Below are 12,942 nucleotides of genomic sequence, written 5' to 3' on the forward strand. Positions count from 1 at the left end.
AGCTATATCTGGGTCCTTTCAGCAAAATCTTTCTAGTGTATGCAATGGTGTCAGCGTTTGGAAGCTGATTATGGGATGGATCCCTGGATATGGCAACCACTAGATGGTCCATCCTTTCGTCACAGCTCCAAACAGTGTCTCTGTAACTCCTTCCATGGGTGTTTTGTTCCCATTTCTAGGAAGGGGCACAGTGTCCACACTTTGGTCTTCGTTCTTCTTGAGTTTCATGCGTTTAGCAAATTGTATCTTATATCTTGTGTATCCTAAGTTTCTGGGCTAATATCCACTTATCAGAGAGTACATATTGTGTGAGTTCCTTTGATTTCACATCATGCACTCCAATCCCACCCATCTCCTCCTCCCTTCATATCCGTCCTCTGCCTTTGCAACCTCCCCTGGAAAACAAAAGAAAACAACCCCACAAACAACAACAAAAAACACAACTTATTGTGGAAGCTGTAGTGTGTGTTATACTATACCTTTTTTTCCACACATCTTCACTAGCAAATGTCACTGTAAGGTCTAGTTCAAGCCTCTGGCTGCTGCTACACCAACAATACTGGATCCTCATGGGGACACTTCTCAGATACCCTGCTGTTGCCCTGTGTCATGGAGACCTTACAGCTTTGGATCTGCAGGACCAGCCTCTTCATGTATTCCAACACTTGACAGATGGGTTAGATGTTGGGGTGGGCTGACTGAAAGCCCTGGCCCTGCGTCTGGTTGGTAGCTGAGTTGGTCAGTCTGACAGCTCTCCTGCATCCATGCAATTTGCCCTGACAAGGGGCAGGGACAACTTTTGAGTTCTCATTCCCTTGGGGTCGGTTCAACCTTGCCCGTGTCACAAGCTCTAGCACACTGCTGAGGCGAGGTGAAAGGTCACTCTCTGGAGTGCTGCAGCTGTCAAGAGGCTGGGTCAGCTCACCACCCTCACACCCCTCAGGGCCAACTTCCCCACTTGCCTAGGCATAGAAACTTCTTTCTTTCTTTCTTTTTTTATTTAAAGGCATTTTTATTAGATATTTTCTTCATTTAAATTTCAAATGCTATCCCCAAAGCCCCCTATTCCTCTCCCCTGCTCCCCCCACACCCACTCTCGCTTCCTGGCCCTGGCATTCCCCTGTACTGGGGCATATGATCTTTGCAATACCAAGGGCCTCTCCTCCCATTGTCAGCCATCCTCTGCTACATGGTAACTATTTTAGGGAAGTTCTGAACGCCCTCTATTCAATTAAGTTGTGGAACAAGCTTACAGCCTTGTCTCTCCTTTGCCATGTTTGCTTTTGCCCACCCCCTTTGAGACACTTCCCTCTAGCCTAGGTTGAAAAGGACCTTGAATTCTTGTTTCTCCTGCTTCCACTTCCAAAGTGATGCAATTATATGCATAAGTCACAATGTTACACAGTTTTTTTTTTTTCTTTAAAGATAGGGTCTCATATGTCCTGGGCTGGTGTAGAACTAACTGGCTTTTGTAGCATATGATGACATCAAACTTTTGGCTCATTTGTTTCCACCTCCTGACTTCTGGGTATTGCTTGTGTGTACAACCATACTGAGTTTCTGCTGGGGATTGAACCTAGGGTTGTGTGCACATTGGGCACTCTACCAACTGAGCCCAACTCTATCCTCTTTGAGAGAGAGAGAGAGAGAGAGAGAGAGAGAGAGAGAGAGAGAGAGAGAGAGTCTCTCTTTCTCCCTCTCATCATTTGGAATTGTGGGGACGTTGCATATGGCATAATGTGCCCCGTGATGGAAATGATACGAAGTGGAGCAGCCTCCTAGTTGAAAATCCCATCTTCAGACTGCAGTAGATAGACAAGAGGGTCAGGTTGGACATTAATTTTTCAAGACAGTGTCTCACTGTGTAGCCCTGCCTATCCTGGAACTCACCATTTAGGGCAGACTGGCCACAAATTCACAGAAACCTGCCTGTCCCTGTCTTGATTGTTGGGATTAAAAACAGTTATTTTTGTATGCTTGTGCGCATACACACATGCTACAGCAAATGTGTGGACGCAAGGGAACAGCTCTCGGGAGTAGGCTCTCTCCACTAGCCATGTCCCAGGAATTAACTGAAGTAGTCAGGACTACTGACAAGTCCTTTACCCAATGAGCCATTTTGTTGATCCTAGGTTGGCTATTAAACAAGTTTTTCTAGAGGATGTCCAAGAGTCATTCATTCTCCAAAACTTGTTGAACTAAAAAAAAAAAAAAATTATAAAAAAGGTTTGACATGTGGGGCCCACAGCTTCTGCCCTGAGTAGCTGTAACAGGACAGTTACCGAGCTCCTTAACATGGCTTTCAGGCTTTCAGACTTCAGATTATAGAGTTTAGGAACATTGTGTGTGTGTGTGTGTGTGTGTGTGTGTGTGTGTGAGAGAGAGAGAGAGAGAGAGAGAGAGAGACAGACAGACAGACAGACAGAGACAGAGACAGAGACAGAGAGAGAGACAGAGAGAGACAGAGAGAGACAGAGAGAGACAGAGAGAGACAGAGAGAGAGAGAGAGAGAACCAATGCATGTGCTTCCTGGTGCCAAAGGAGGCCAGAAGAGGGCCTGGGCCACACTGGAGTTGGAATTACGGGTGTTTGTGATCTGTCAGAAGCTGAAAATTGAACTCGGATCCCCTGCAAGAGGAACAAGCACTTGTAACCTTGAAGCCTTCACTCTAGCCCCAGCTTAGGAATAGCTAAGCTACCTAATCAAACTGGGCCAAAATTCACTAATACCCACCACCAGATCGGCAGTTTCTTCCCATAACCGCACACAACACACTCTATGGAGGAAACCTAATAAACACAGCACACAGTGCTACAGTACAGGTAGGGCAATAAATCTCGGGACCTCAGAAAGGAGTACTGATTGCTGTGTATTCCTAGTCCAGTCTGGGAAACGTAGTGAATACATCAGAGGCTAGGGCTATGGTAACAAGCCTGCCTCAAACAAAACAGAGAGGGGGGAAAAAAGCCCAAAAATAGCACCAGAAATGTCTGGGAAAAATATTCAGAGTTCAAATTGTGCCCTAATCTTCAAGGTATGTAGCTGAGCCATTCATTTTACTGCTATCCTTTATTCTAGATGTGCGCATGTGTGGGAGCGTGTATGTGCACAACAGTGTAGAAGCCCTTGGAGTTCAAAGGCATCAGATTTTCTGGAGAGTTGCAAGGGGCCATGAGCCACATGACCTTAGTACTTTGAACCAGAGTTCTCTGCAGCAGCAATATAACTTGCTCATAAGTATGAAACCATTTCTCTACTCCTAACTGTTTTTTTTAAATGATTGTATGTGTTCTGAGTGCATACTGTGAAGGTCAGAGGACAACTTTCTTGGATTTTTTTCTCTTTTATTCTGGAATTGAACTCAGGGTTTTATGCTTTTGTAGCAAGCACCTATATCCTCTGAGCCACCAGCTCCTAGATTGTTCTTTGTTCCAATTTTAGAAAAAATTCCAATTTGTAAATGTTTTACCAACAACCATGCCAATTATTCTGGCAGTGTCTTAAGATGACATAACTATTTTAGAAAAATTAAAATCTAGGGTTAGGACTTTTCATACTACATTACTATAGGCTAAAAATAGGACAGTCAGGTATTTTGACTTTTGAGATATCTTCATCAGAGCTAAATATGTATTTAATTGCTTATATACTGTGTTTGGTTAAATTGTCCTTTTATCTCAACACCACAACCTAAATTTGTTCAATTTGCTAAGTCTTTATGCTTTAATCTAAAAATGCATATATGGATTTCTTGCCTGTGTGGATGGACCATATGCACAGGGAAACCGGAAGAGTGTCAAATCTGAAACCGGAGGTAAAGGTCGTTGGGAGCCATCATGTTACATTCTGGAATTTGAATCTGGATCCTCTTGACTGTTGAGTTATCTCTCCCGACTTGTTTTAAAAAATGATTATTGGAATCATAAAGTTAAGCCTTGGGTACTGAACTCACTTCCACCCACCCAGAAGTATTCCCTAAGCAACAACACTGCTACACACAGTTAAATTTTATTTACTCTTACACAGTAAACAGGAGGTGCAGGTTGGTTCCTTGTCTTTTTCTTTTTCCATTAGTAGCTTACAATTCTTTGGGTGAGATTCCCATTAGAAGTTTACTCAATTTTGTTTATTACCCCCAAATGCCAATTTTAACATTCACTTTGCAAATATCAGATAGGGAATAAAATGGGAAGCTAGCTTATTCCTTTTTCAACTCCTCCCAAAATTTATTAAATTTCACAAACATGGGGCAGGTAACAAGGAGAAAACTGTGAAACGTCTTGTTGCACCTTTTAGAATGACTGCTTGAGCATCTCTTCCGGTTCACTGTGCCCAACGGATTCAGCTTCAGGTTCAACACTTGTCGGCATTCCAACTTCGTTTCTGAGGGGAATAATACAACACATGTTCAAGATTTTGTGATAGGTAAAATGAAATAATAGTCAACTGGTGGTGACCCTCCTGTCTCTGTGCTAGGACCCTAAGAGCTGGGGACACTGAAGCTTAGCAAAGATGATAGGGCCCACCAAATGGGTCTCCTACAGCCTGTGACTATGGAGGGAAGGGAAGGAAACCCAAGGGGTCCCCAGATTTCAAGCCCCCTAGAGCAAGTGGTTTACCTCACAAAGATGTTGGGGAACTGAGTGCGTTGGAAGACGTGGTCCAGATCTTCAAGTTTCAGCTGGCTGAAGGCTCTGCAGATCATGATTATGTCAGCATCGTCCTGCAAATGTTGGATCCTGGTTTCTGCAGGTAGAGTTGGCTGGTCCTGGTCACCGTAGCCCTTGTTTTTGCCTCCGGACGCTCCTGCACCCACAAAACTACTGTCTTCTCCTGTCGCTCTTCCCAAATCAGATTTAGGCCAAAGTTGGTCACCACCATCATTTCCTCCCTCAACACTGATCATAGGTGGCATCACTTCTGAAAAGGATAAAGAGAGAAGATGCGAAGAGGCAGATAGAAAAACCTAAAGGCATTCAGACCCCTGACATCCAAAGGCCACAAGCAAGGAGTAGTAGCACTTGTGGCGGTCTCTACTCTCTTATCCACTTGTGTACGTCACAAAACTTTTTTTTTTTCCTTGGGGGGTATACCCTCTAAAATCCCCCAGAGGTTTCTTTGGGGAGGCGTGCCCACCGATTTCTCTATTGCAGCCCAAGTACCAACCTTTAGCTTTTTCTGAAGACGTATCAATTCCGAGGCTCTGGTAGCTGATGTCCTGGTGTTCAAACTTGCGGGGATGGTCCATTTTAAAGGTGTCTTTGAAACTTTAGGCGCTTAGAGCTCTCTCGGGGGTCTACTCTGCAAGATGACAGTTGGGCCGTCCTCTCACTGCGCCACCACCAACGGTTCTGCCCCAAGCGTTGAGAGGCCAGCGCAAGGGGCTTGTAGCGACTATGACGTTCACGGGCTGATGATTGGACAGCTTGTGACATGTATGACGATGGGGATTGGATAAGTTGCAGGAGCACTACACTGGTGATTGGACAGGTTAGACCATGCCCAAGGTTTGTGACTGGATGGGCTGTGATGATTTGGAGCTGCAAATTGGACTAAGGGATCCTATCCCTGTGCATTGAACGGCTGTGACAGGCAGGACAGTGGGGGATTGGACAGGCTAGGAGACACATAAAGTGTGTGACTGTATGCGCTGTGATGCATTTGATGCTGCAATTTCGATTGTCTAGAGGTCTTCTGTTCTTAGGGATTGGATCGGTGGGGAGGCACATTCACACAACCCTAGAGATTGGAGGGCTAGAATGTGCATATGTGCTATGCCGGGGACTGCGCAGATTGCAAAGGGCACGCATGATGTTGTGGAGATTGAGTGACACGCTTCCGGGTGTGGCTTTTCGGAGGGAAAACGTGTGTCTTGTGGGGGAAGGGGCAGAAGAGCGAGACTAAGAGTGAAATCTCACGAGAGCCTCTGAGCTTGCTGAGAAAAGCCCAGCCTTCAAGGTACGCGTGTGCATTTATAGTACGCATGCGCACTTATAGTGTGATGCCTTCCCGCCTCGAGCTACGTAGAACTGGAAGACCGAGTTTCTCCAAGCTCAGCTCTCTTGGAAGAAAGGATTTGCCTCAGGGTTCTAACCCATTCTCTCCCAAAGTGTCAAAGTTGTAAATAAGAGGAGACAACCAGGGGGCTGGTGAAGTGGCTCAGAGGTTTAGAGCACTGGCTGCTCTTCCAGAGGTCCTGAGTTCAATTCCCATCAACCACATGGTGGCTCACAACCATCTATAGGGGGAACTGATGCCCTCTTCAGGCAGGCAGTTGTAAATGTAGCAGAACATACATACATTAAATAAATGAAAAATTAAAAAAAAGAAAAAGAAAAAAAGAGGAGACAACCAGGCAGTAGTTTACAAGCTAAGAGTTTGCCCAACCACATATGAGAAGCTGAGGGCACAAAGCGAGGCAAGGTGTCCAACACCCAGACTAGCAGCTGCAGGGAGAAGCAAGCAAGCAGTTCAAAGCCAAGAGCATGCACTTAGCTGGGGGTATTTTGACCGTGAGTTTCTAGAACTGGGTTGGGGAAGCAATGGAGCCGGCTGATGGAGGAAACTTTGCTTTGGCACAGTAATCAGATAAGAAGTGCACAGACTTATACAACAGTGAATTGAATCTGGGAAGTGAGAAAACACATCCTCCTCAACGACCATTTCCTATTTTTTTTTCAAAACAGGAATGTGGGTGACAGGAAGTCCTTAGGTAACAATAGAAGTAACCAAAAAGGAGAATAAGTATTTGAAACTAGAATGCCTAAATCTACTTCTTTGCTGAGATTTTAGTATTAAAATCTGAGGCTGTTAAACAAAACAACCGTTGCTGGGAAGGACAGGATAGTATGTGCAGAAAATATAACCTTGTGTATTACCTGTGACTTTAAAACATGCCCTGGCTCCTGTGAAAAACATGAACAAAACCCCCAACAACCTATAGATTTGCAGTCCAATGTGCCCATTTCACTTATGGGTAAACACTTAGATGAACTTGGAGCAGAGCCTACACAGACCCTTGGAAACCACATTCACAGCAGCATTGGTCATAGTAGCTGGCAATGAATGTATCCTTGTGCCCTTTGGTGAGTGAGCTGCTGAAAAGTGAAATATATACTATACAGGATGGAATATTTATTATTTATGAGGTGTATTATTATGTTATTATATACATTATTTATAATGCAATACATATATGGGAATTCTCATTATTGATGTTTAAAAAGAATGAAATCCTGGGTTCTATCTTCAGCAGTGCACACTACAAATCAAAACAAAAGCTTCTAAAATGAAACAAAGAATTTTTGTTTGTTTGTTTCTTGAAACAGGGGTTTTGCTATATACCCCAGGCTGGCCACATCTTCTGGAGTCTCATGCGTCCACGTGCCTATTTGTAGGAGTCTAGGCTTGCAGCATCATTCCTGTCACATTACATTATAGCTGAATGAAAAAGAAAAAAGATTCATGTAAAGTAGTCTGTTTCCGAGATAGAAGAACTAGATAGTTTAGAAAGACCTCAAGTAATGTGAGGTTCTGCTCTGGGAAGGAGGAGACAGTATGGTTTCTGGATCGGAGCTGTGAAACAAGAGAGAACTGGATGGGATGGACCCTCGCCAGAGTAGCTGTCAGTGCCCTGTGTGCCACATAAAGGGAAGGCAGGGAAGAGAAATGGAAAGAGCCTAGATATACTTGGGCTAGCTGCTGCTTCTGCTCTTGCGAATAACCACATAGGAAGTTTCTTTTCGAGTTCAGGTTTGAAATGAAATTCTCAGCTTCATCCGAATCAGCTTTGTCTGGAAAATTGCTGTCTTTCCTTAGCGACTTGTCCTGCATCTCTAGTCCATGGTCGGGGTGGGGTAAGGTACATCCTTACCTCTCACACTAGGGGTTGGTCCTGAGATATACAGCACTGTCACCTCATGGAAGGAGGACTTTGTCATCCTGCTTAAAGGACAGTTTCTGATAATGGAAACCGGAATTTTTACAGAAGACACATGAATAAACATGTCGAGAATTCACCTCTTTATTGAAAGCACAAGTGCTGAGGGGATATGGCTGAAACAATAGGTTGGTGGGGGGGAGGGGGGTGCAGGAGTGGGGGATAGCCTCTGCATCTGGCTCCCAGGCAAGGGCTAACCTTGAGGCCCCTCCATAATCTTCAGGGAAAGGCGATGTGCTTATCAGGAGGAGGAACACCTCTGAGCCTTTGTTTATGAATTATGATATTTCCTATATTCTGCTCTTCTCCTTTGAAACCAATTCTACAATGGGAGAAAAAGAAATCAGCTTACTCTATAGTAACTAATTAGAGGAGAAAAATGAAAAAACACCCCCTTTTCAGTCAGAAGACCCTTTTTCCTCACTGTTCGAATTTTGCGAGGGGACAATATCCCCAGCAGTACAAAATAGTCCCTAGGCAAATGTCCAAATGCCACATGCCCTCTCCCCCTCTCTATCGTCCTGCACACTGGAAGACATTAGCAGCAGCATTTTCAGGCAGATGCAGCAGCATGCAGCAGGGAATTAGAATGCTGGGTGCCTTGATCTGTGTGGCTTCACTAGGCAATTCAAAACAGCAAAAGGATCAGGCATTTGGACTCTATGTGTTCCCCATTCCCACAGTCTCTGTTTAACCCATCAGCTTTATGAGTGCTGGGCCCTGCCTGCAAGCACTGAAATTGTCCTTGTAAGGACTGAGTTTGTATTTAATTTTTAGTACTTCAAATCATTTAGTCATGGAGCCCCTGGCTACACTAATTTCAATGAGTTATGTATTTACAACCCCAGTGGGATGTCTCCACAGAGACAATCTACTTAAAGGATAGCCATGTTAAAAGGAGTTGTACAAGATAGATATTTACTTATTTATATATCTCATTGATCTATGTATAACTGATAGAAGTATATGCACATATAACCCATATGTACTTTTATAACTTAAACACATAATTTATCTATTGGTTAAGTGTGTGTGATATGTATGCATTTAGGGATTGAAAGTAGCTTAGTAGTCATCTTTGTTCCTTTAGGAAGTTGTGTTCCATCTTGAAATGAGTCATTTCTGCATGCGAAGGCTATCTTATTTCCCCCCTTTCCTTTATCTACAATGCTCACAAAGTTCTAAAGTCAAATTGACAGGGCTAGAGAGATGCTTCGGTAGGAAAGAACACCTGCTGCTTGTACAAAGGTGTTTGCTTCCAAGTACCCACAGTGGCTCACAACTACCTGTAACTCCAGCTCAAGAGGATGTAATGTTCTCTTCTGGTCTCCAGCACCCACAGATATGTCAGATACATGGACATACATATATGGAAAGAAATTAAAAAATATAACAACAGCCTTTAAAAGAGTAATTTGAGGGCTGGAGGGAGATGATTCAGCAGCTAAAAGTGCTGGTTGGCTTTCTACAGGACCTGGATTTGATTCCCAGGGCCCACATGATAACTCATAGCCATGTGGAACTCCAGTTCCAGGTGATCTGACTTCCTATTCGGGCCTCTGGGGGCACAAAACATGTACTTCACAGACGTAAACACAGGCAAAACAAGCCATGCACATAAAATATAACAACAATAACAATTTTTTTAAAGATTTATTTATTTATTATATGTAAGGACACTGTAGCTGTCCTCAGACACACCAGAAGAGGGAGTCAGATCTCGTTACGGATGGTTGTGAGCCACCATGTGGTTGCTGGGATTTGAACTCCGGACCTTCAGAAGAGCAGTCGGGTGCTCTTACCCACTGAGCCATCTCACCAGCAACAATAACAATTTTTAAAAGGTAGTTTTGAAATAATGTGAAGTCAAAACAAACAAGCAAACAAACAAAAAAAGCCAAGACAAGAACAACAAAACCCCCCAGCAATTTCCTGGACAGAGCAGAGCCATCCTAGACCTGAAGCAAGTTCTAGAACGGCTGTTCTGTCAAGTTGCCTTGTCTTTACTCACCTTCACTTTGGCTTCACACACACACAGACACACTGCCAGCCGTTTTCTGAAGGGAAAAATGGCAAAAGTTCAGCCTTTGACATCTCAGAATGGAATAAATTGTGCATAGGATACTTCACATTTGTTTTTTAAATGTTTGTACCATCTTTCTACTGTCTGCAACATTCACCTTGAAGATTTTGAGGCTTAAAAACACTCTACCAGTGACTGTATTTCCTCAACACACCATTAACAGGCATAAAAGTCAGGCACATCCCTAGTAACTAACTTGAAAAACAGTAATATAGACAGGAAAAAAAAAAAAGGAGGGAGGCTCCTAAGACTGGGTGTGCAGATGAAGGAATGAGCCAAAAACAAAAAACCCAAGGACAACAACAACAACAAAAACCCAACAAAATCTCACAAGAAAAACTTGTGTGACACTCTTTGTCAGGACAGGAGGATAAACTCAAACAAAAGCAGATAGATTGATGGAAAGCATTCAAGGATTTCTGATATTCATTCAGTTAACACATGGGGTATCAAACCTGCAAGAGAGTGCTATGTTACATTTATTTATTTGCTCTGCCAGGGCCCGGGTGCACCCGTGGAGATCAGAGGACAGCTAATGGACCGTAGTTCTCTTCTGTTGTGTTTATGCTAGTGAATTTGGGTTCTCGGGCTTAATGTCAAGTGCTTTTATCCACAAAGAAAATCCAGGAAAAAAAAACCAACACAAGGCAAGGTAGAGTATGTCTGAGATTCTTGCATAAATGGACTCATAGAGACTGGGCTGGCCTGGAACTCATCATGTAAAGGAGGACAATGCTGCAGTTCTGATCTATCTGCCTTTACCTCCCAATCACTGAGGTTACAGATGATTTTGTTTTCTGTTTTGAGACAGTATACTACTCTGTAGCCTAGGCTAGCCTGGAACTCACCACTGTACTCACATTGGTCCATCCAGTGTCTTATCTATAGGCAGACATCCCATGTTCAATACTGAATCTTGTTTTATGGAGAATAGTTTTTGGAGGGGCAGAAATTTTAATGGGATGCCAAAGGACAGTGATTGAGAGAAATGTGCCAACATCTATAATTGTGTAATTTAAGAAACACAAGATGTACAGATGTACCAAAACTTTGGTTTTTAAAAAAACATGTAAGCCGGGCATGGTGGTGGTGCATGGCTTTAATCCCAGCACTTGGGAGGCAGAGGCAGGCAGATTTCTGAGTTCAAGGCCAGCCTGGTCTACAAAGTGAGTTCCAGGACAGCCAGGGCTATACAGAGAAACCCTGTCTCGAAAAACAAAACAAAACCAAAAACAAAAACGAAACAAAACAACCCCCCCCAAAAAAAACAAAAAACAAAACCATGTATATTTCATGTGTGTGAATGTTTTGCCTGCATGTATGTATGTGTCTCATATTCCTGTCTCGTGCCCAAGGAAGTCAGAAGAGAGGTTAGATGCCTTGGGTGGGTGCTGGGAATTAAACCTGAATCCTCTGCAAGAGCAACAAGTACTCTTAACTGCTAAGTCTTCTTGCCAGCCCTGGGTGTATGAAAATTTTAGACGAAGGCACAATGTCACTCCATACTCTCCTAAGTACACCCCATGCTTCTCACATCATCTTTTAAAAATACCTTATATCAACAGACACTGCCCAGTTTGACAGAATTAAATATTATCCGAACATTTCTTTACTCTCACTTTTACTAACTCCTACCCGTCACCCCAGAACCCTAGTGCTGGAGAATGGGGTCTGACAGCCTGGATTTTGTAAGTGACTTTAATTTCAACATGGCAAGAGAGAGGCACAGGAAAAAGGACCTGCTGGGCAAACCTTGTGGTCTGAGTTCGACGCTGGGAGCCATTTGGGATAGAGAGAACTCATTTCCCCAGTTTTCCTGGTACCCAGAACATACAATGTGGCAAACACACAACCAAATAAATGAATAAAAAGAAAACGTAATAAATCATTTTCAACGGAGCAAGAGGGGCACCAGGAGGAAATGGATAAACAATTCTGGATCACAGGCGCCCAGCGAACAGGCCAGCAAGCCAGCCTATCTGCTCACCTGTCTTGTGCACTGATGTACTGAGTGCGCTGGAAAAGAAGCTCCAGTTCCTGTAGCTGCCAGCGGGCGAACCTGTTGCTGGGGCCACATTTGCCCTTCGGCGGTGGCCCAGGCTGCGCAACCCGGGGGTCTCTTATTCTCCAGAAAACCGGCTGCTGAAGCTGCTGTGCATTCTCCCAGTCATGGCCTTCTCCGGTACAGGGAATCATGAAACTTGCAGCACCAGCAGCAGGCCCACCTTGTCTACTGAATGCTGCGTCGGCTGCTGCTACTCCCGACCCAGGCTGGCCCGGTCCACTCTCTCCCTCATTTCTTCCCTCTCCAGACAGGAAGACCATCATACCTTAAGTGGGGAAATGGAAAAACCAGGCGTCAGGGCCTAGGCTGAGGCGGAGGTGTGATGAAGTCAGGGCAAAGCCTGTGGCGCCCAGCTCCAGTTCAGTCCTATATGAGCCGCTCCTCCCCTCGTGGATATCGTCAACCCACCCTTCCCATCACTCACTGACCATTCACATTTTCCTCATCCTCAGGTATTATACGAAGCAGGTGATAAATGCTTTGATGCTCCATGTTCCGAAAGCCGTCGGAGCGGCTTGCAGCTTGTGTGTCTGTAGAGTCTGGACTGGAGCCCCCTACCGCTCAGAAAAGCTGAGCACCTCAACCAGGAAGTCCTATCTTCCGGCCTGGTTAGTACAGCATCCAATCATGAGCTCACAGTCCTGGCTTCCGGTTACCCCCCTGTTGCTATGGGCTGAGACCCTGAGGTGCAAAACCGAGGGCAGATTAGAGCTGCAATGAGCAGGAATTATTTGAAGGAAATCACGGCCCTTGGGCAAGTCGGGTATAGAAGGAGCTTCCACTTTGCATCTTAGCTGAATCCTCCGGCCTTGCTTAATTATCTTCCTAGAGAAGGGATGGCGGTTCACTGAGGG

General features: G+C 44.4%; 2 protein-coding genes across 2 annotated transcripts; both read right to left on the reverse strand.

Annotated features, from left to right (window-relative positions):
* Positions 1-3,718: 3,718 nt before the first annotated feature.
* Positions 3,719-5,390, reverse strand: LOC110287406. The gene is made up of 4 exons (XM_021154040.1): positions 5,168-5,390; positions 4,621-4,921; positions 4,289-4,384; positions 3,719-3,895 (listed from the first exon to the last, which is right to left on the reverse strand). The coding sequence occupies exons 1-3, from the start codon at positions 5,247-5,249 to the stop codon at positions 4,294-4,296; spliced, it is 474 nt and encodes a 157-aa protein (XP_021009699.1). The 5' UTR covers positions 5,250-5,390; the 3' UTR covers positions 3,719-3,895; positions 4,289-4,293.
* A 2,620-nt stretch (positions 5,391-8,010) lies between these two features.
* Positions 8,011-12,622, reverse strand: LOC110287411 (homeobox protein Rhox13-like). The gene is made up of 4 exons (XM_021154045.1): positions 12,517-12,622; positions 12,011-12,353; positions 9,952-9,997; positions 8,011-8,262 (listed from the first exon to the last, which is right to left on the reverse strand). The coding sequence occupies exons 1-4, from the start codon at positions 12,578-12,580 to the stop codon at positions 8,212-8,214; spliced, it is 504 nt and encodes a 167-aa protein (XP_021009704.1). The 5' UTR covers positions 12,581-12,622; the 3' UTR covers positions 8,011-8,211.
* Positions 12,623-12,942: the final 320 nt, after the last annotated feature.

This window comes from Mus caroli, chromosome X (genome assembly GCF_900094665.2).
Source record: "Mus caroli chromosome X, CAROLI_EIJ_v1.1, whole genome shotgun sequence".
NCBI lineage: Eukaryota > Metazoa > Chordata > Mammalia > Rodentia > Muridae > Mus > Mus caroli.

What these genes read in the sequence shown, in the direction of transcription:
- LOC110287406 (XM_021154040.1), bottom strand. Translation starts at nt 5,249, where the DNA reads ATGGACCATCCCCGCAAGTTTGAACACCAGGACATCAGCTACCAGAGC. An exon ending in GTCTTCAGAAAAAGCTAAAG is followed by an intron (nt 4,922 to 5,167) that starts GTTGGTACTTGG and finishes TATCCTTTTCAG; the next exon opens with AAGTGATGCCACCTATGATC. An exon ending in TTCCCCAACATCTTTGTGAG is followed by an intron (nt 4,385 to 4,620) that starts GTAAACCACTTG and finishes TATTCCCCTCAG; the next exon opens with AAACGAAGTTGGAATGCCGA.
- LOC110287411 (XM_021154045.1), bottom strand. Translation starts at nt 12,580, where the DNA reads ATGGAGCATCAAAGCATTTATCACCTGCTTCGTATAATACCTGAGGAT. An exon ending in GGATGAGGAAAATGTGAATG is followed by an intron (nt 12,354 to 12,516) that starts GTCAGTGAGTGA and finishes TCCCCACTTAAG; the next exon opens with GTATGATGGTCTTCCTGTCT. An exon ending in TGTGTGAAGCCAAAGTGAAG is followed by an intron (nt 8,263 to 9,951) that starts GTGAGTAAAGAC and finishes CTCCCATTGTAG; the next exon opens with AATTGGTTTCAAAGGAGAAG.